Source organism: Mauremys reevesii, linkage group 7 (assembly GCF_016161935.1).
Source record: "Mauremys reevesii isolate NIE-2019 linkage group 7, ASM1616193v1, whole genome shotgun sequence".
Classification (NCBI taxonomy): domain Eukaryota; kingdom Metazoa; phylum Chordata; order Testudines; family Geoemydidae; genus Mauremys; species Mauremys reevesii.
Window position 1 is genome coordinate 89,089,587 of NC_052629.1, and position 22,720 is coordinate 89,112,306.

At 41.6% G+C, this 22,720-nt stretch overlaps 1 protein-coding gene across 4 annotated transcripts in view; it reads left to right on the top strand.

The window, feature by feature from the left end:
- PPARG (peroxisome proliferator activated receptor gamma) overlaps positions 1–22,720 on the top strand; it is a 107,733-nt gene that overhangs the window by 45,301 nt on the left and 39,712 nt on the right. For all 4 annotated transcript variants that reach the window (XM_039482475.1, XM_039482476.1, XM_039482477.1 and 1 more), the window contains 2 exons: positions 13,733–13,960; positions 16,450–16,619. In XM_039482475.1, the coding sequence (XP_039338409.1) occupies positions 13,741–13,960; positions 16,450–16,619 (390 nt within the window). In that variant the 5' untranslated portion in view covers positions 13,733–13,740. The remainder of the gene's footprint in view (positions 1–13,732; positions 13,961–16,449; positions 16,620–22,720) is intronic.

Sequence of the window (22,720 nt, forward strand, 5' to 3'; positions counted from 1 at the left end):
ACTTTTAGTGCTTGCTGCTTATATGATCATTCAATTATATGGGTCAAAAATTACTTTACAAAAAACATTTCTAGTGATGCTGATGTCATTGTATCTTGTTTATATGTATCTGGAAGCACTTGATTGTTAGGACAGATTGGAAGTGATATCTTTGATGTTTTTAAAGGAGGAAGGAATTTCACACATTTCTGAAGTGCCACTTATCTGCAGGTAAAGAATGTGTTAGTTAAGGGTAGAACCAGTTAGAACCTGACTGACCTGCCTTGAAATTAAATGCCTTATAAAACTTGCGTTGTTCTTGTAATATGCAAATTTTTGATTAAATCCTGTCCTTTTTTAAGGCAAATGGAGGAATGGGTAATGGGATGTTGTCAGCAGCATGTGTTGTGCACTTTAGAACCATCCTGCAGGGCTCAGGGTGGGCCACTGCAATACCCTTCTAGGTGCTTTTTATTCCTGTTTTGAATGGGAGAAGTTTGCTTCCTCCTGCTACTGTTGACTAGTACATACTTCTGTATCAGCATGCATGCTTGTAACCCATGAGAGTCTTGGTATGCACCTTCACTCATAGCACAAACCTTCCTAGGGAAATGGTTTGCAGTCTTGTGTGTTAGTGAGTGGAGCAGCTTCTAGAATTCTGTCATAGGTTTCTGCCCTGCTCCTCGCCCTGGCTAAAATGGCCATCTACGCAACCAGGGAGAGGAGGTTGGCCAATGGAGACTCCTGTGACTGTGGGGCTTGTTTCTGGTCCTTAGTCCGTTCACGTATCTGAGCGGAGTTCCTATGGGCGGCGTCCACTGGCTCCCTTGACGCCTTCGAGGAGCAGTGGGCGCTGTCCGGGGTTCTCTGCTCGGTGTCCCCGTCAGGCTCCCTTCTTATGACCCTTTGACCGCACTCCTGTCCCTGTTCTTTTATTAGTTGTCCCCCGAAATTAGTGGGTTTCTGAGGTCCTGTAGACCCTCCTCTTAGGCTGGGGGGGGATCCTTTAGCATTGGGCGGGCTTCCGCCCGCCCGGTTCCCAGAAACCCAATAGATACTTGTGGCAGGGGAACATTATCCTTCTTCCCCTTCATAAGGCAAAATTTTACCCTTTGCTTCTATAAATGTATTTGATTTGGGAAGTTCACTGTCTTATGGATCTGGATGTAGAAATTATTTGGGTACAGTGAACATAATGAGGGTTGTCCAATTCAATTCTTGTACCAAACTTCTAGTATGTATACCTTTAAGATCTTTATAGGGTTGCCAGGTGTCTGGTTTTTGATCTGAACACATGGTCAAAAAGGGACCCTGGCGGCTCTGACCAGGCTGTTAAAAGTCCAGTTGGCGGGGCTGCCAGCCTACTTACCTGGCTCCATGTGGTGCCCAGAAGTGGTGACATGTCCCTCTGGCTCCGAGGCACAGGAGCGGCCAGGGGGCTCCATGTGCTGCCCCACCCCATGCGCCAGCTCCGCAGCTCCAATTGGTCAGGCACCACAGCCAATGGGAACTGTGGGGGCGGTGCCTGCGTGCGAAGGCAGCACGCACCACACAGAACTGTTTGGCCGCCCCCATGCCTAGGAGCCGAAGGATATGTTGCCACTTCAGGGAGCCCCCAAAGTAAGCGCTGTGCAGAGCCCACACCCCAACCCCTCTCCTCAGTATGGAGCCCCCTCCCACACCCAAACTTCCTCTCAGAATCTGCACCCTGCACTCCCTTCTACACCCTTTCTCTGGTCCTGATGCTCTTGCTGCATCCAAACTCCCTCCTGGAGCCTGCACTCCCCCTCATGCACCCCTGCTCCAACCCAGAGCCCCCTCACACACCCTAAACCCCTCATTTCTGGCCCCCTGGAACCCACATCCCCAGCCCAGAGTTATACTCCCGCCACACCTCAACTCCCTGCCTGAGCCCAGAGCCCCCTCCCACACTTGAAACCCCTCAGCTCCACCCCCCAGCCTGGAGTCTTCTCCTACACCCCAAGCCCCTCATCCCCAGCCCCACCCCAGAGCCCGCACCCCAACCCACTGTCCCTAATTTCTAGACCCACCCCAGAGCCTGCACCCCCTGCCGGAGCCCTCACCCCCTCCAATACCCCAACCTTCTACCCCCGCCGGGTAAAAATGAGCAAGTGAATGAGGTGGGGGAGAGCAAATGATGGGGGGGGGAAATGGAGTGAGCAGGGGCAGGGCCTTGGAGAAGGGGCAGGGCAGGGGCAGGGCCTCAGGAAAGGGGCAGGGCAGGGCAAGCATGTTCGGTTTTGTGTGATTAGAAAGTTGGTAACCCTATATGTTGCATTCCTTCCCTACATAAACATGTGACAGGGTTATCTGGTCTAGAAGCACAAAAAGTATGGCTTCTTTCGTTTTATGTGGAATGTTTATTTCTCTTTTCAAAATTAAGCTAGGTACCTGTGTTGCATCTTTTGGTACTGCCAGCGCTAGCTTTCAAAAAACAGTCTTTCCAGACTACTGCACTCCAAGTTTATGATTAAATGATTTGCTGGATTGGAGGCATACTGTTCAGCACCTTGTAGGATCAAGCCCTATAAGAGGATAGAATATGATCTTTTCTCAGGATTTTGTGTTTGGTGTTGGAGTTAAAAGCAGCTATGCTGAAGTCATTATTTACACTAGGATTGAATTTGTCCCAGGATTTACTAGGGGATGTTAAGTGCGTTTTGTTGAGTTGGCTGTGCAAGTAAATTAAAAAATAAACCAATCCTTTATTTCTCCTTTTCTCGTCACATCTCACTTTAATTCTAACTTCCCTCATACTTGAAAACCCTCCTAAAGTCTGACTTCTGTGTTCTTCAGTGCCCCTCACTTTTTAGTCTCTTAGATATTTTATTATTTAAGAACACACACTTGATGATAAAAATGGCAAGCCCACTTTAGACAACAGAACAGTGCACCTTACATCTTCTAAGGTGCATGCCGAGGTGATTTCATCACTACTCAGTACACAGTTACAGAGGAGGGATGTTAAAAGGTAGTACTGAATTCTCAGGGAAGAGCATTTAAGTTTGTAGTGCAGAAAGATTGGTGACCCTTGGTTCATTACTTAACTAAAGCAAACCTAATCTTCACCACCATCATAGCAGTTCCTAACTTCTAATTTGCTGTCTGAATGACTTCTTTAAATTACCATGTTGAATGTCAATAAATATAATATAATTCAATACATACTTCATCAATATAAATTACACTCCCAGACTCTCCCATCTACTTTACCAAAACTATGAACAGGGTGCGTGAATCCAAAAATAGATTCCCTTCTCTCTCACACACATGCTTACACATCCAAGAGTCACTCTAAAAACCTGTTATGAGATTTTGAAAGTATTCTTTACAACTTTTCACTTTTAATTTGACTAGTTCAGCTTGAACCTTACTGAACTTTACAAATAAAATTTCTTTCTTCAGTGATTTTGTGAAACATTGATATTCATAGAGCAGTAGCCAAGAGGGCTTTTTTTGATGTACTTTCTTGTTTGTGTAACAGCATCGTTGACGGTGTCAGCAGAGTTCTAGATTGGTTTATTGTGCTCCCTCTACTGACACTGCAGCAAGAGAGCACAAAATAGTAATGGTCCTTTATTGTGGAGTCTTTTAGTCTCAGCTTCAGAATGGCAGATTATTAGAATTAAGAGGAATCAAGATTGCATGGAGTAGTTGCTTTAAAATTATAGCTTAAAATACTTCGCTATGTTCCATTTATTGTTCAAGGTATAGAAACATATGTGTAATTTGCTATTTCCCAAACTAAAGGCCTTTATTTTCTCGTACAAATATTACTTTATAGGTAAAGCCTGCTATGCTGATAAGAAGCAGCAATGAACAACTTTATATATCACTATTATTATGGTAGTTTCTAGAGGCCCTGAACAAGTTCAGGGCCCAGTTGTACTAGGCACTGTACAAATGCATGGTGTGAGACAGTTCCTGGCCAAAGAGTGTGCAGGCTAAATACACAAGACAAATAATAGGAAAACAGCGATATTATTATCCCTGTTTTACAGATGGGTAAATGAGACCCATACTAAATATTGGTATCGCCATTTTGTAGATGCAGAAATGGAGGCAGAAAGGCAAAGTAACTTTCTCAAGGCCATACAGTGACTCAGTAGAAAAACTATGATCAGAACACAAGAACACCTGTTTTCCAAGTGTGTACGCATTTCTCCAGACTACACTACCTTGTTTCCAGAATGGTTCAGTATCTATAGCTCCCATTAACTTTGGTTATAGCTGTGCATACATTGCACATCTGAAAATCTGGCCCCAGCTGTCTTAGTTGGGGACCCAGAAAACAAGAAACACAGAATTAGTGAAAACTTGCAAAAATTTTGGCTTAAGTGACTTGCCCAGCACCAGATAGTAACTCTATGTCAGAGGCAAGGATAGAACTGAATTCTTCTATGTGGCATTCAACTGCTTTAACCATCCTTTCTTCTCCTGCAGTCTTCTGCCTCATTCTCTCTCCCCCTATGAAAATAATGAGGCCCTTTACTTCATAGGAGATGGTGCCTGCAGATAGAGTGGAGGAGTGTTGGCAGGGTGATGTGTGAAAGCTTGTTTTGCTCCTGTTGTGTGGCTAAAGGAATTAAATATGAAGAGATGCAAAACTGACACTTTTCACAAGCTCTAAATACCCATTAAAGGCTAAGAATGACTGTGGCTCTCTCATAAAGAAAGAGGGACCGTTTAAACTGTAACTCCCTACATATGTCAAATGATTTCATTGAGCACCTGCTCCTGCTCCTACTGAAGTCATTGACAGAATTCCCATTAACTTCTGAGGGTTGCTGCTTATCCATTTACTTTATAAAATATATATTAGTCATATGAAGTGAAATGCAAACTGCTACATGAAATATATTTCAGTTAAAAATTACAACTATATTAATTTAATCAATATATGTTTATGTGTGTGTCTGTGTATTTGTATTTAATTATCTATATGTACAACCAGCTAGTTTTTAATATACTCTTTGCAAGTCCCAGAGGTTTTTTGTATTTTTCCTCTTCTGTTTTTGTGTAACCTGTATTAGGGTAGGATGTTCTGGCTACTTCATTAAACAGCTCTAGGGTCACATTTTGATAGCTTTGTCTGTTTGGAAAGAGAATGTGTAGAATGCAGTGCAACAAGCCTTTCAGGTTAACTGAGAGTAAGCATTGTTTTATAGTAAGGGGTAGTTTGTGATCCAAGATGTTTTTCATACCATGGTAATCTCTTATTTTATATCTTCTATTTACTGTTGGCTTAATATAGAAAAATTGAATTGCCCTCATAAGAAATTTTAAACTGATTTTATTTGTAGTTCTTGTTGAATGGAATTTCTTAGAGTGAGTGAATGACTGCTTTCCTCAGTCACACCAAATCAACTGTAGATTGTCATCCAGGCTGTTCCTAATGTTATAGAGACTGACAGCTCAATCAAGCAAATGTCAGATGAGTTCATGTGCCTCATTTTACTTCCTGGTGTATAAATTAGTTACTTCATAGCACTCTCCCTTTCACTTCTAGTCTTTATTATGATTGAATGTGTGAGCATTTTCATTTGTCTTTGTGCAAGTGGTATTGCCTCTGCTACCACAGCCCTGTACTGGCTGAGAACAAATTTCTACAAATCAAAATTTGCACCACTTAATGACAAATATTCGTGTTGCCTGGAGGGCCACACAAGATTCTGTGAGCTTTATGACAGTGCCCCAGAATTCCAGAGGATCTGACTGATAAAGTTGTCCTCAAGTCATTGTTAGTTGATGGAAAAATGACTCAGAGCTATTAAAAAGGCTGCAGTAAAACCCTTTTTAATTGATTTTTATTGGGAAAAAATTAAGACAAAAAAGTAAGAAAAATTAAATATAGTTATGTGTCTTCATAAATTAATTGTCAAACAAATATCAGATAGTACTAACAAACATTTTGGAGTTCAGTGGTCATATAAATATGAGGTTGACATTATCACTCGTAATTTTTTGTTCAGTTTACCATCCGTTGGTAGAATTCACCTTGTTTCTAATGTTCATATGTGTAACGATAATTTTACTGAAATAAACTGAGTATCCTTGTACTAAGTCATCAGGCAATTAAAATAACGACCAAACCGTGTTCAGCTCCCGGGTGTGAACAGGATTCTTAATTTTCAAACATGATGAACAACTCACTGCTGCTTGGATTTTGAGATAAAATAATGAGCAAATCTGAAACAGTGAATAATTCTGAAATGTTTGTAATCATTCTGCCTCTGGGGTCATCAGAGATTAGCTATTTTTTCTGTTCATAACTCTTTAATAGATGTGGCTCTAATACAAAAACAGCCATACAGGGCACAAAACAGAACACCTCTTGTGATAGATTTGAAGCCTGAGATATTTATGCTGTACAGCATACTTTATACCAGTGCACTGAAGATTCATTTAGCTGCATTGAACTTTTTGAGATAGATAACATTGCATTTTTTCATCCAATAAGTCAGAAATCAGCATATGTGCATAATGGTAAGGGGGTCAATTGTGGCTAATTACACAGCCATGCAGTAGGAGGAGAATGTAAAGAGCTGCTCCCAAATCCTTGCCCAACCTGCAAAAGAGCCAGCTAGAATGGTAGCCTGTGCACTTGGGGAAGTGCAGAGATTGCTACCAAGATGGTTTTCAGGAAACAACTCTTTGGAAAGGGTGTGGAGTGGACACAGGCAAAAATAGGCAGAAGCCACCACTCCATCCCCTCCCCAGTATGCTGGCCAATGGAACTGGCTGGCCATATTGTTGGAGAATATGCTGCATACGTTAAAGGTCTGTAGTAGTTTGTACTCTCCCCTGCGCGTAGGGAAGATCAGGGAGACATACTGCCTTCCTGAGATAAATGCTTCCTGGCTGTGGGTAAGTGCAACCGTTAATCTCATGAACCCTTGCACACTTGATCTGACAGAAATAGAAACACTGCATTCTGCAGGTACTGTGCAAGCAAATTAGGCTAAGTCAGTGGCTTGTTCATTTGAACTAATGGCATGGGCAAAATTAGCTGTGTTCAGTGGAAGGAGAAGAATAAGAAATTTAGAGCCTGATCTTGCAAACCCTTTTTAATATGATTTGCGTATGTGAGGAGTTCCACCAATTTCAGTTAAGTATCAGACCCTTAGATCTAAATAGCAGTCTCTGGACATACTGTATATGATACAATTACTGTACACCAGAGTAACCAATATGGCCCTTTGAGGCAACTGTAATATAGATGCATATTGGCATGATTTAGTGAAACCTCCTAGTTGTATGAAGAAATCTTGAGTACAGAACATGTATTATTGACCTACAAAGGGTGTGGCGTTTACAGGCCCTTATGCGTGTAAATGGCCAATAATCCATGGTTTTACTGCCCTTGTGTAGCAAAAATAAGAGTGGTGAAAAAGGAATTGCTACCTATAGTAGCCAATCCTTGCACCCACTATTCCAGGGGTCGGCAACCTTTCAGAAATGGTGTGCCGAGTTTTCATTCATTCACTCTAATTTAAGGTTTTGTGTGCCAATAATACATTTTAACGTTCTTAGAAGGTGTCTTTCTATAAGTCTGTAATATATAACTAAACTATTGTTGTATGTAAAGTAAATAAGGTTTTTAAAATGTTTAAGAAGAATCATTTAAAATTAAATAAAATGCAGAGCCCCCCGGACCGGTGGCCAGGATCCGGGCAGTGTGAGTGCCACTGAAAATCAGCTCACGTGCCGCCTTTGGCACCCGTGCCATAGGTTGCCTAGCCCTGCACTATTCATTTCCTTCCCTGGGTCTTGATGTACAAATAATTCCTTCCTTTGATATAATCTTGAACATTTTATTTCTCCTCCTCCCAACACACAGAGAAAATTTTGTGTTACAAACAAAGACAAAATTAAAGAAACAAATAGTCAGAAAAGACAGCTTGTATGGAGCCCACCCTTTTACATTAAATGATCGTTATACTCAGGGAAAATTGATGCCTACTTCTTTTAACTTGTATTGCTTACCTTAAAAGTTAATAAAATGAGCAGAAGTTAATAGTTCAGGGCTGGAAACAATGTTTTGTTATGAAGGTGCTCTGATAGTATTGGTAGACTGTGCTAGGAATATGCTGGGTATACCATCCCTATTTCTACCTGCAGATAAAAGGAAAATACCTATTTTCCCAAGGTTTTTTCCCCCTCTCTTATTAGCTATGAAGATTGAGGATAATGCTAAACACTTTTATTTCTCAAGTAACACATGTTCTAGCTAAGAAATATTAGGGTTTTTTAAGCTTTATGTCAGAAATGTTTCTCATTTATTTGTCTACAAGTTTCCATTCCAGAATTTATAGAGGCCTGATCCTACAGCCTCCACGTGCATGTAATTCCTTTTGAAATTAAAGGGAGTTTTCTATGCATAAGTTCTCATAAACAGAAAGAAAGCATATTCCTGGGCTTGTTTTGACTAAAGTGACCAGATGTCCTGTTTTTAAAGGGACAGTCCTGTATTTAAGCCCTCCTGCAGGTGTCCCAACTTTTCCTTAAAAACTGGCAAATTGTCCCATATTTTCTGTCTCCCCCTCATCAGTACTGGCAGGTCCTGCTGCTGGTCAAATACCTGCTCGCCAGCTGCCGGCCCACCAGCGGTGAGTGGGGCGGGTCCAGTGGCCGACAATGGGGGTGGGTGTGCAAGGCTGGTGGCGGGGCAAAACTGCAGCATGTGGGGCCAGCTGCTCCCCCTGCTGGTCCATCAGTGCATCCCCCGCTGCATGCTGGCTCTTGGCCAGCAGAGCCCTGTCCTCTGTCCCATTTCTGGCCGGCTCTGGCTGTGAGCTGCGGTAGCTGGTGATTGCAGGCAGGCGCCAAGCAGTGGCCGGTTATGTGTCGCCTCTGCTACCCACCCATCGGCCCTTTACGTGCTCCCGCTCTTGCTGTCCTCCCCCTGCATTGCCCCATCATACCCCGCAGCCCTGCTGCTCCTCCATATCCCCCCCAGCAAGGCATGTCCCACTCACAGCGCTGTGCGGAGAACCAGCCTTTAGTCGAAGCACTAAGCTCATCAACAGCCTGGACGTCAGGCTCCTTCCTTCCTCCCACTGCTTCCGGCTGGGCTGGTGCCCCGGGAAAGCCCAAGACCCTCCGGCCCAGCGCACTGGCCAGGAGGAGCTAAGCACTGCATGTGCCAAAGCCCCACACAGCGCTGGAATGGGGAAGCTTCTCCACCCCTCAGCTATGCTCTGAAGTGGTGGGGGGAAGCGATTTCCAGACTGTGCCCCAACTCTGCAGCCTCCATAGCACCTTCTTCACACACACCTCCCCTGGGTCCTGGCCCCAGGGAGTGCGGGGCTGCTCCTTCCCCTCGGCACCCTCCCCTGCTGAGCCACCTCTCTGGCCCGGTTCACTGAAGCTCCTGCAGGCAGGTTCCCTGGGCCCTGGTGCACAATGCATCCTTAGGGTTTAACCCCTTCCTACCCATGCTGTAGCCAGGGGACAGGAGGCGGCTGGGTTAGGTCGGTGGCCAGCAGCAGCCTGGAGGTGTTAGGTGCCTTTCAACACTGTGCGGGCAGGAAGGAATGGGAGCTACTTACAGCCACGGATGTGGGGGAAGGGAAGAGATGAACTCTACAAAGACACAGGCCAGGTCATCCCTTCCCCACCTCCTCCTCCCCTGCAGCTGGAAGCAGCTCCCATCCTTTCCCTCCTGCACAGTGCCGAAAGGCTGCTGCTGGCCATGTTCTGATGTGAAACCTGACAGACATCTGGGCACAGGGGGCATGTGACCCTTCGTGCCCCTCCCCCCACATATATTGCCTTTGGAAGACATGGCGCCAGGTACCAGGAGAGGCAGGTCCATCCCGTACCAGGAGAGGGTCCATCCTGGGGGCCCAGCCAGGCATGGAAGGCAGAAAGCGCTGGGCAGTGAGGGTCGGGTTGGTCAGTTACCCCTCTGTGTGAGAGAGGTGTACGGGAGTGTGTGTGTGTCACCCCTCCCCATGTGAATCCTAAAGCCTTAAAGATAAGAAGATATATAAAAAGAATCCAACTACACAGTATTTCTTTTTTAACGGGCTCAGTCAACTTGATGTTAATTTGAACGTTTGTACTGCATAGTTCTGATTTGATTGCTGTTGAACTCGCTTGAATATGAGTAATTTTACCAGGTGTCCCATACTCAGCATAAGGAAATATAGTCACCCTAGTTTTGACCTTGTCTTGAAGAGGTGGGAGAAGCCATCCTCACCAACTGAGAAACACTGCACTACAGCCAGTCAGTGGATAATCATGTGCATTTTTCAACATAGTAGTAAGTTTGCATTGGTAGTCGTGTATCATGAATGCATGTGACTCATCTTTATATTCATGGAGGATGAGAAATTTTATGCACACAAAGAAAACTAAAGAAGCAATTCAGGGGGCATGAATGCGGTATCTTCAGTCCTGAAATATTTGTATACATCACATATTTATTAGATGTTTTGAAAGAGCAGCCTCTTTCTTGAACCATATATGCTTTTTGGTCTATGAACCCTAGAGCTGTTTATAAGAGTAAGGAGTATTCTCCTACTGAGATCTCAAAATGTGACAAAAAGGAAATGGCACACAGGCCAGGATTGTCATCAAACATAGAAGCTGGTCTGTTTTAGTAGCACATGTGGTCTTATTTTGAGAATGGTCACATTCATAAAACTAAATCCTTGTCTTGCTTTCCTAAATTCAGGAGATGCCTGTGTACTGTGTTACAGCATAAAAATATTGCTGCTGTTAAATTTGATTACCTTGTAGCAATTTGCAAACTGAAGCTCTTTAGCTTGAAAGTACTACGTAGTGCCCCCTTAAAATTGTGTGAATATTCTTGCATTGCTTATGAATGGTACGTGGAGACTTTGGAGTTTATTTTAATCCTTTCTATTGAACACTAACCTCAATCATGCATGCAACAGTTCGATGGCAGTTCTATGTACATATGCCCTGATTCAAGTGATGCCCTTAAGCATATCCTTATCTTTAAGCACATGCATGAGCTTATCTCTGTTCAGCAAATCTCTTACATTTGTGCTTAATTTTAAGCATGTGCTTAAATCCCATTAATTTTAGGCATGTGCTTAAATCTCATTATCTTCAGTGCTTAAGTACTTTGCTGAATAGAGATAGAGTTAGCATGCAGCTGAAGTTAAGCATGTGTAGGACCCTACCAAATTTACATCCATGAAAAACGGGTTGTGAAATCTGGTCTCCCCCGTGAAATCTGTATGGTATAGGGAAGGGATCAGCAACCTTTGGCACGCAGCCTGCCAGGGTAAGCTCCCTGGTGGGCCGGGCCAGTTTGTTTACCTACCGCGTCCGCAGGTTCAGCTGATCATGGCACCCACTGGCTGCGGTTCGCTGCTCCAGGCCAATGGGGGCTGCGGGAAGCGGCGGCCAGCACATCCCTTGGCCTATGCCACTTCCCGCAGCCCCCATTGGCCTGGAGCGGTGAACTGCGGCCACATGCGGCAGACGCAGCAGGTAAACAAACTGGCCCATCCCGCCAGGGGGCTTACCCTGGCGGGCTGCGTGCCAAACATTGCCGATCCCTGGTATAGGGTAAAAGTACACAAAAGACCAGATTTCACGGGGAGACCAGTGTTTCTCACATTGGGGCTTCTGACCCAAAAGAAGGTCATGAAGGGGTGTCACAAGGTTATTTTAAGGGGGTCGTCCTATTGCCACCCTTACTTCTGTGCTTCCTTCAGAGCTGGGTGGCGGCTGTTGCTGCCAAGCACCTAGCTCTGAAGGCAGCACCCCAGCAGCAGCAGCGGCGCAGAAGTAAGGATACTATGCCACCATTACTTCTATGTTGCTGCCTTCAGAGTTGTGTCAGGACCCCTACAGTTACAACACGGTGAAATTTCAGATTTAAATATCTGAAATCATGACATTTACGATTTTTAAAATCCTCTCACCGTGAAATTGACCAAAATGGACTGTGAATTTGGTAGGGCCCTAAGCATGTGTTAATGGTTTTTTGAGGTGGGCAGGAATGATTAAAGGAATGGATTTATAACTAAGAAAAAAATGTCAGGTAGCCAAACAAGTGATCATTCTTTTCATTGGACTATTTTTATGCTTTTATCTGGAAATCTGTGTAACTAAAATGAAGATAGAATGCCCCTATTGATCTGAAGATAGATTTCCATGTATAGATCATATACACACTGAAAGAAGAATACATTTTTGTGGGAACCATTCAAAACCAATTAAACATTTTGACAGCCAGGACTATATATTCAGAAGGTTTTTCTGGCTTGGAGAAATTAGTCAGAAATCCTTTGTTTACCATTGGCACAATTGTGCTTTCACTGAGAGTAGAATCAGGGTCCATATACCTATCCCATGCAATTTGTAAGACTTTTGGGGAAGGAATTGGGGGAACTGCTAAGGAGTTGCCTAGGTATTCATCCTTGAACACCTGCTGTTAGGAGGGCACTTCTTTCTGTATCAGTTACTGTTACACCATCTGCCCTCTCATCTAATGTTTAGGAGTAATAAGCATAAACATACTGTCAGTGCTTGCTGTACAGAAAGGCAAGCAGGTGGGTCTGTGAGACCTGCAAAACTAGCAGCCTTCATCAGCAAAGAATGACAATCTGGGAAACACATATTGTTTCCTCTAAATTGAAGAGCGGCACCCATGATATCCATTTTGTAGCAACAGACTTTTTGGCAGCATGACAGAGTAGTATTAGTTGGTTCAAAGTAAACCAAGTCAAACAAGTTCATATTACATAAAAGTTTAAAGTCTATATACTTTAATGAGTCTCAAGTCCAAATGAAATACCATGCTGACTACTTTATTGTAATTTCATGATGTTCATTCTAATTTTAATCTAAAGATTTTTTTATAACTCACTAAAAAGTAGAGATAGGGCCCAGTGTGCAAAATTCAGATTGGAATTCTAACTTCTTTGGAATTCAAAGGTGTTGAAATCAAGGAATTTGGTTCAGCACATGATAGGAAGAGGACAAACTGCAGGTTTTTGGACTGAGAACTAAATATCAATTTGTTTAGGGCTTATACACATTTAGACTTTTGATTTGGGCCTTTCTTATTAAAACTTAAGAGAAAATGTGGAGACCCAGAAACATAGTGGGGTATGGAAACTCATAATAAGAAGTTTCTTCGAGCTATGGTTGTGAGGATGTAGGGTAAAATTTTCAAAGTTCCTTCAGTGGGACTTAATCACTTAGATGTTTTTGAAAACTTCCTACCTGCTGATTGTACTATAATATTGATATCCAATATATTTTTCATAGCATAAAATAATATTTTTTTAAATTGTTAGGATTTTTGATGCTCAAACCTGGCAGAATACTTAGTAAATCAATTTAGAGCCTGATAATGTTAGAAATTAACCCATGCAGACCAAAACCACCATAACTCTGCTCTTATGTAGTTTGGTATAAATCAACAATAACTCCACCAAAGTGTAAAAAATGATGAAACATGAGAATCATGTCCCATGTTCCTTTAAATTAGCAATATCCATTTTTGTAAGAACTTGAAGGCCTCCATATGGTATAAATATTTTTTAAAATATAAAAACAGGATGTGTGTCATTTAGCTATTCTTAATAATTTAAAGTAAGTAATTATTTTATGTATCTTGTATGTATCTGTGTGTAGATTATTCACCTAACAGTAACATGAATTATGTGAGCCTACTGAGTCCTCACTGGATGGAGAAGAAGCAGTTTTTTAAATGTCTGTTTCTTTCTTTTTTTTCTTTCAGGGATTACAATGGTCGACACAGAAATGCCGTTTTGGCCCATTAATTTTGGAATTAGCCCAGTGGATCTGTCTGCCATGGAAGATCACTCTCATTCCTTCGACATAAAGCCCTTTACCACTGTTGATTTTTCTAGTATTTCTTCACCACACTATGAAGATATTCCTCTTGCAAGAACTGACCAGACAGCCATTGATTATAAATATGATATCAAGCTCCAGGAATGTCAAAGTATGCAGTTTCTTTTCACTTTTCAAGTTGTACGAATTTGAATTGTTTAATTCTCTGGGAAGTGTACCCTCCACAAAAGAATTTTTAGAATTTGTTTCAGAACCTCCCTCTCTTCCAGATACCCTTGGAGTAAAATGTCCTTGAAGCTTTATTAAAAACCAAGCAAATTAGATGTCCTACATTTTATAAATTGGCTAGCATTTCCTAGCATATTACATAATATGCTAAGAACCCCAAGCTGGCTAACAGGCTCATGGATTTCGAGCTTGTCTACATTAGAGACATTTGCCCCAGTATGACTACATAGATATTCCTAATGTAGACAGGCCCTTGGAGTTTTGTGAGCGTTCACTTTGTATTGTTGCATGTAAACAAAGCATCCCCTAGCTTCACAATTATGAATAAAATCCCAAATGGAACTTTTCCCATCTAGAAGGGAGGTGACTTGTCCCTAAGGACATGGTTACCCCACTCCCGCTGACAATCATACCACTGATCTTTTAGGCCAATGGGCCAGGCAAATGTTCATTGACTTCCCTGAGAGAACTTTAGGATTCGGCCCCATGTGATACTTTAAAATGATGTCAGAATGATTTACTTCTTTATCAACAACATCCAGAGTTTCTGATTTACATAAGTTTGTCTCTTTTGTTTATAAGGTGAGTTGGAAATCTGTCATAAAAACTGTATTAAAAATTGCTTAAGGCCATGTGCCTCCTGTTAATGCAGTTCTTATGCTTTTTATAATTAATTATTTATCAAGTGGCAAATCCTGCCCTAAGTGCACAAGAAGCCCTTGGCAGCAGAACTGGTAGGTCCTACTGTGCTCTGGGGAGCAAGATTTGGAGGACTCTTCAAAACGGGGGGTACAGGGACTTGCACCCCAAAGGGTCTTTGCACAGCAACACACAGGAGTGTTTTGAAGGAGGGGCTGGAAGATTTGTCAATGTGCAAGTTCTCTAGTTCATCCATCCACACATATATCCTTCAGCCCCTCTCCACTTCCTCTAAAGGACCTGCTAGGGAAGCAGAAACTACTCCAGCCAATAGGCTGTCTCTCTGTAGCCTGGGGTTGGACTTCTGCCCTCTTACCCCTCTCTGCCCCTTCCCATTGATCATCCCAGCACCCATCAAAGTTACTGTGGCATGGCACTGGAGACTGGATTCATCCCTAGAGATTTTACATAATGCGAACAGTAAACACATAAAGTAAAGTGCAAAAGTAACAGTAGGCATGAGTCTGCTCCATGCAGGGAGAGCAAAAAGGTACTTGTTTGACTTTTGTGGGAAACAATTGGCATCTTTTATTGTACAATACCAGCAAGTAACGGCTTACCCCACAGTGAGCAGAAGCTGACAGATAAGAGATGTCTGTGCACAACATAGACATTCATTGTCACTAAAGCACATAAGACAAACAAGATGCAGGCAAAATGGAATCACACAGACAAGGCTTCATGCAAAGATACAGCACCACAAAGATGATTGTTTATTGGATTAGGAGAATAGGAAATATACCATTATGAGAAGATTATCACAGCCTTGGTAACTCTTAGGAAAGAAAGTAGTATCACACACAGCTTGATGAATGTGAGCCTAATCCATACAGCATATACTGGGTTTGCCACTGAAAAGAAAGCTTTTACTTTATCGTTATATTATCTTTATTGCTTTGTTGTTCTGTTTCCCTATTCCTGGAATGTAATATTGCTATGAGTTTATAATCTAGTAAAATCAATGCTTCATTTTTATGTCCAACTCTATAGGTTGATGAAGAGTTGCTATATTTGTTTGAATTTGCTAAACTTTTTTAAAATTATAAAGGGCACTTTAATTAGTAATTTTCAGAAGTGTCAGATGTAACAGTAACCTGCCTCTGCGGTTGAACTATATTTCCCAATACAGAGTTAAGTTTCTTAAGAGCTGAAGTGGCTCTAAAACACCAGCACAATTTTTTTTTGACCAAATTATCCAACTGAGTAGCTCAAGTGAGTAGCTGTTTTTTAGACCTTGTTAGGGATTCCAATCCCTGCCTCCCAGGGCTACTGCTGCCCTAAACTTGTAGTAAGTACCACACACTCTTTGCAGAGTGAGGGACAGAGGAAGATTCATGGAAGGCTACTATGTCAGGGAATAAATATGAAGTCCCCACTATGGAGGACAATGATGTCCCCACCTCAACCAACTCTGCACTATCAATCTAAAGACTGGATCAATAGCCCCGTTTCTGCACCAGACCCTGCCATCTTCAAGATTGTTCAGCCTCATTCACAATCTACTGGATGGCTGCTTGTGGCTTGTAGCCTTTTAAAGAGTTAATATTTACAGCTGTTTATCATTATTTTACAATTAAACAGGACAGAGAATTTTTGGCCCTATTTACTGTGGTTGTTAGTTATAATGAAAGTATTGGTCACTATTTCTTCACATCTTATTGTACCTTTTAAACAGATGATAAATTAATCTTTTAAAATCTCTTACATATGCAGGTGCAATCAAAATGGAGCCTCCTTCCCCACCTTATTTTTCAGAAAAAGTTCAGTTGTACAATAAACCTCCTGAAGAGACCTCCAATTCTCTCATGGCTATAGAATGCAGAGTATGTGGAGACAAGGCTTCTGGATTTCATTATGGCGTGCATGCATGCGAAGGTTGTAAGGTGGGTTGTCCCAATAATGTCTGCCTGAAATAAGAACATTCTATCATTTCCATGTTCTCATTTCTTCACTGCTGCCAGGTATTCCCGGTTGGTCACCTTAGCTGTGCAGCTGAATGTCCCTAGAAAAAAAATTCCATTCTACTGATTTGTATAGAGTATTAATGGACAGCAACACTATTTGGATATGCTGAAGGTCCAATGGCCATGGAATTAACATATCAGCTGTGTCAAATAGAACTGTTCTAACACTGAATGTGTGTAGAGTAGTAGATTCACCATTGTTCTTCCTTTTCTCCAGGAATGAAATTGTATATTTTCTGTCCTAATTAATATAAGTTTGACTAACTTAGTAATGTCCCCTTTAGTTTTAACCCAGCTATTTCTCTGACCCTGACAGATGGTGCATCATTTTATTCCTCCAGGATTTCTCCTGTGCTTATCAGTCATGTCAGTTAGCATGTGGATTAGCTGTGAACTCTGTGTGAATTCTCAGAAATAGAGAGTCTTTCCCAAATGTGCTCTGAATCCAAAGTTTCTCAGTTAGCTCTCCCATGCATTTGGTCTTTGCTCTAGGAGCGGAGATTTTGTTTGTTTGTTTTGGTTTTTGTTTAGCAAGCCTGGATAGGTTTTTTTAAAATTATTTTATTACAGTTTTTCATACAGTACAAGGAGAAGCCACACTATGAAACCAGCACTGAGTTATGAAAGGAGGTGAGGGGGAGGGAAAGGAGAAACATTGTTTAAATAATAGCTAAAATGTGATATACAAACCCCAATGCTCACCTCTTTTCACATGTGGTATCAAGTGACCTTTGCAATCATACCTTCTTTATGTGTCCACACAAATATGCATAAGAACATAAGAACGGCCATACTGGGTCAGATCAAAGGTCCATCTAGCCCAGTATCCTGTCTTCCAACAGTGGCCAATGCCAGGTGCCCCAGAGGGAATGAACAGTACAGGTAATCATCAAGTGATCCATCCCCTGTCACCCATTCCCAGCTTCTGCCAAACAGAGGCTAAGGACACTATCCCTGCCCATCCTGACTAGTAGCCCTTGATATACCTATCCTCCATGAATTTATCTAGTTCTTTTTTGAACCCTGTTATAGTCTTGGCCTTCACAACATCCTCTGGCAAGGAGTTCCTCAGGTTGACTGTGCATTGTGTGAAAAAATACTGCATATTAATACTGCTGCCTGTTAATTTCATATGGTGGCCCCTAGTTCTTGTGTTATGAGGAGTAAATAACACTTCCTTATTTACTTTCTCCACACCAGTCATGATTTTATAGACCTTTATCAGATCCCCCCTTAGTTGTCTCTTTTCCAAGCTGAAAAGTCCCAGTCTTATTAATCTCTCCTCAGGCAGCAGCCATTCCATACCCCTAATCGTTTTTGTTGCCCTTTTTTATGAACCTTTTCCAATTCCAATATATCTTTTTTGAGATGGGGTGACCACATCTGCACGCAGTATTCAAGATGTGAGCATACCATGGATTTATATAGAGGCAATATAATATTTTCTATCTTATTATCTATCCCTTTCTTAATGATTCCCAACATTCTGTTTGTTTTTTTGACTGCTGCTGCACATTGAATGGATGTTTTCAGAGAACTATCCATGGTGACTCCAAGATCTCTTTCTTGAATGGTAACAGCTAATTTAGACCTCATCATTTTATATGTATAGCTCGGATTATGTTTTCCAACGTGCATTACTTTGCATTTATCAACATTGAATTTCATCTGCCATTTTATTGCCTAGTCACACAGTTTTGACAGATCCTTTTGTAGCTCTTCACAGTCTGCCTGGGACTTGACTATCTTGAGTAGTTTTGTATCATCTGCAAATTTTGCCACCTCACTGTTCACCCCTTTTTCCAGATCATTTATGAATATGTTAAATAGGACTGGGCCCAGTACAGACGCCTGGGGGACACCACTATTTACCTCCATTCTGAAAACTATTTATTCCTACCTTTTGTTTCATCTTTTAACCAGTTACTAGTCCATGAGAGAACCTTCCCTATTATCCCATGACTGCTTACTTTGCTTAAGAGCCTTTGGTGAAGAACCTTGTCAAAGGCTTTCTGAAAATCTAAATACACTATATCCACTGGATCCCCCTTGTCCACATGCTTGTTGACCCTCTCAAAGAATTGTAGGAGATTGGTGAGGCATGATTTCCCTTTACAAAAAACATGTTGACTATTCCCCAACAAATTATGTTCATCTATGTGTCTGACCATTTTGTTCTTTACTATAGTTTCAACCAGTTTCCCTGGTACTGAAGTCAGGCGTACCGGCCTGTAATTGCCAGGGTCACCTTTGGAGCCCTTTTTAAAAATTGGCATCACATTAGCTATCCTCTAGTCATTTGGTACAGAAGCTGATTTACAGTTAGTAGTCCTACAATTTCACATTTGGGTTCCTTAAGAACTCTTGGGTGAATACCATCTGGTCCTGGTAACATATTACTATTTAGTTTATCAATTTGTTCCCAAACCTCCTCTAATGACACCTCAATCTGGGACAGTTCCTCAGATTTGTCACCTAAAAGCAATGTCTCAGGTTTGGGAATATCTCTCATATCCTCAGCTGTGAAGATTGATGCAAAGAATTCATTTAGTTTCTCCACAATGCCCTTATCGTCCTTGAGTACTCCTTTAGCATCTTGATCGTCCAGTGGCCCCACTGGTTGTTTAGCAGGCTTCCTGCTTCTGATGTACTTGAAAAAAAATTTGCAATTATTTTTTGAGACTTTGGCTAACTATACTTCAAATTCTTTTTCGGCCTTCCTAATTATATTTTTACACTTCATTTGCCAGAGTTTATGCTCCTTTCTATTTTCCTCGCTAGGATTTAACTTCCACTTTTTAAAGGATGCCTTTTTGCCTTTCACTGCTTCTTTTACCTTCTTGTTTAGCCACGGTGGCTCTTTTTTGGTTCTTTTACTATGTTTTTTAATTTCGGGTATACATTTAAATTGAGCCTCTATTATGGTGCCTTTAAAAAGTTTCCATGCAGCTTGCAGGGATTTTACTTTTGGTGCTGTACCTTTTAATTTCTGTTTAACTAACCTCCTCATTTTTGTGTAGTTCCTCTTTCTGAAATTAAATGCTATAGTGTTGGGCCGCTGTGGTGTTTTCCCCACCACAGGGATGTTAAATTAAATTATATTACGGTCACTATTACCAAGTGGTCCAGCTATATTTACCTCTTGGACCTGATCCTGTGCTCCACTTAGAACTAAATCAACAATTGTCTCTTCTCTTGTGGGTTTCAGAACTAGCTGCTCCAAGAAGCAGTGATTTAAGGTATCAGAAAACTTTATCTCTGCATCCCGTCCTGAGGTGATATGTACCAGTCAATATGGGGATAGTTGAAATCCCCCATTATTATTGAGTTTTTTATTTTAATAGCCTCTCTAATTTCCCTGAGCATTTCATAGTGACTATCACTGTCCTGGTCAGGTGGTTGGTAATATATCCCTACTGCTATATTCTTATTATTTGAGCATGGAATTACTATCCATAGAGATTCCATGCAAAACCATCTGGATCACAAAGGATACAGAAGTATGGTCTTGTGAGATTCTGAAGAATCACTCAATAAAATATGAGATACTTTAAATGACTGCTTCATGGAGCAGCTGGTACGGGAACCCACAAGGGGAGAGGCGACTCTAGATTTAATCCTGAGTGGAGCGCAGGAGCTGGTCCAAGAGGTAACTATAGCAGGACCGCTTGGAAATAGTGACCATAATACAATAGCATTCAACATCCCTGTGGTGGGAAGAACATCTCAACTGCCCAACACTGTGGCCTTTAATTTCAAAAGGGGGAACTATACAAAAATGAGGGGGTTAGTTAGACAAAAGTTACAAGGTACAGTGACTAAAGTGAAATCCCTGCAAGTTGCGTGGGCCCTTTTTAAAGACACCATAATAGAGGCCCAACTTCAATGTATACCCCAAATTAAGAAAAACAGTAAAAGAACTAAAAAAGAGCCACCGTGGCTTAACAACCATGTAAAAGAAGCAGTGAGAGATAAAAAGACTTCCTTTAAAAAGTGGAAGTCAAATCCTAGTGAGGCAAATAGAAAGGAGCACAAACACTGCCAACTTAAGTGCAAGAGTGTAATAAGAAAAGCCAAAGAGGAGTTTGAAGAACGGCTAGCCAAAAACTCCAAAGGTAATAACAAAATGTTTTTTAAGTACATCAGAAGCAGGAAGCCTGCTAAACAACCAGTGGGGCCCCTTGACGATGAAAATACAAAAGGAGCGCTTAAAGACGATAAAGTCATTGCGGAGAAACTAAATGGATTCTTTGCTTCAGTCTTCATGGCTGAGGATGTTAGGGAGATTCCCAAACCTGAGCTGGCTTTTGTAGGTGACAAATCTGAGGAACTGTCACAGATTGAAGTATCACTAGAGGAGGTTTTGGAATTAATTGATAAACTCAACATTAACAAGTCACCGGGACCAGATGGCATTCACCCAAGAGTTCTGAAAGAACTCAAATGTGAAGTTGCGGAACTATTAACCAAGGTTTGTAACCTGTCCTTTAAATCGGCTTCAGTACCCAATGACTGGAAGTTAGGTAATGTAACGCCAATATTTAAAAAGGGCTCTAGGGGTGATCCTGGCAATTACAGACCGGTAAGTCTAACGTCGGTACCGGGCAAATTAGTTGAAACAATAGTAAAGAATAAAATTGTCAGACACATAGAAAAACATAAACTCTTGAGCAATAGTCAACATGGTTTCTGTAAAGGGAAATCATGTCTTACTAATCTATTAGAGTTCTTTGAAGGGGTCAACAAACATGTGGACAAGGGGGATCCGGTGGAAATAGTGTACTTAGATTTCCAGAAAGCCTTTGACAAGGTCCCTCACCAAAGGCTCTTACGTAAATTAAGCTGTCATGGGATAAAAGGAAAGGTCCTTTCATGGATTGAGAACTGGTTAAAGGACAGGGAACAAAGGGTAGGAATTAATGGTAAATTCTCAGAATGGAGAGGGGTAACTAGTGGTGTTCCCCAAGGGTCAGTCCTGGGACCAATCCTATTCAATTTATTCATAAATGATCTGGAGAAAGGGGTAAACAGTGAGGTGGCAAAGTTTGCAGATGATACTAAACTACTCAAGATAGTTAAGACCAAAGCAGATTGTGAAGAACTTCAAAAAGATCTCACAAAACTAAGTGATTGGGCAACAAAATGGCAAATGAAATTTAATGTGGATAAATGTAAAGTAATGCACATTGGAAAAAATAACCCCAACTATACATACAACATGATGGGGGCAAATTTAGCTACAACGAGTCAGGAAAAAGATCTTGGAGTTATCGTGGATAGTTCTCTGAAGATGTCCACGCAGTGTGCAGAGGCGGTCAAAAAGGCAAACAGGATGTTAGGAATCATTAAAAAGGGGATAGAGAATAAGACTGAGAATATATTATTGCCCTTATATAAATCCATGGTACGCCCACATCTCAAATACTGTGTACAGATGTGGTCTCCTCCCTCAAAAAAGATATTCTAGCACTAGAAAAGGTTCAGAAAAGAGCAACTAAAATGATTAGGGGTTTAGAGAGGGTCCCATATGAGGAAAGACTAAAGAGGCTAGGACTCTTCAGTTTGGAAAAGAGAAGACTAAGGGGGGACATGATAGAGGTATATAAAATCATGAGTGATGTTGAGAAAGTGGATAAGGAAAAGTTATTTACTTATTCCCATAATACAAGAACTAGGGGTCACCAAATGAAATTAATAGGCAGCAGGTTTAAAACAAATAAAAGGAAGTTCTTCTTCACGCAGCGCACAGTCAACTTGTGGAACTCCTTACCTGAGGAGGTTGTGAAGGCTAGGACTATAACAATGTTTAAAAGGGGACTGGATAAATTCATGGTGGCTAAGTCCATAAATGGCTATTAGCCAGGATGGGTAAGAATGGTGTCCCTAGCCTCTGTTTGTCAGAGGATGGAGATGGATGGCAGGAGAGAGATCACTTGATCATTGCCTGTTAGGTTCACTCCCTCAGGGGCACCTGGCATTGGCCACTGTCGGTAGACAGATACTGGTCTAGATGGACCTTT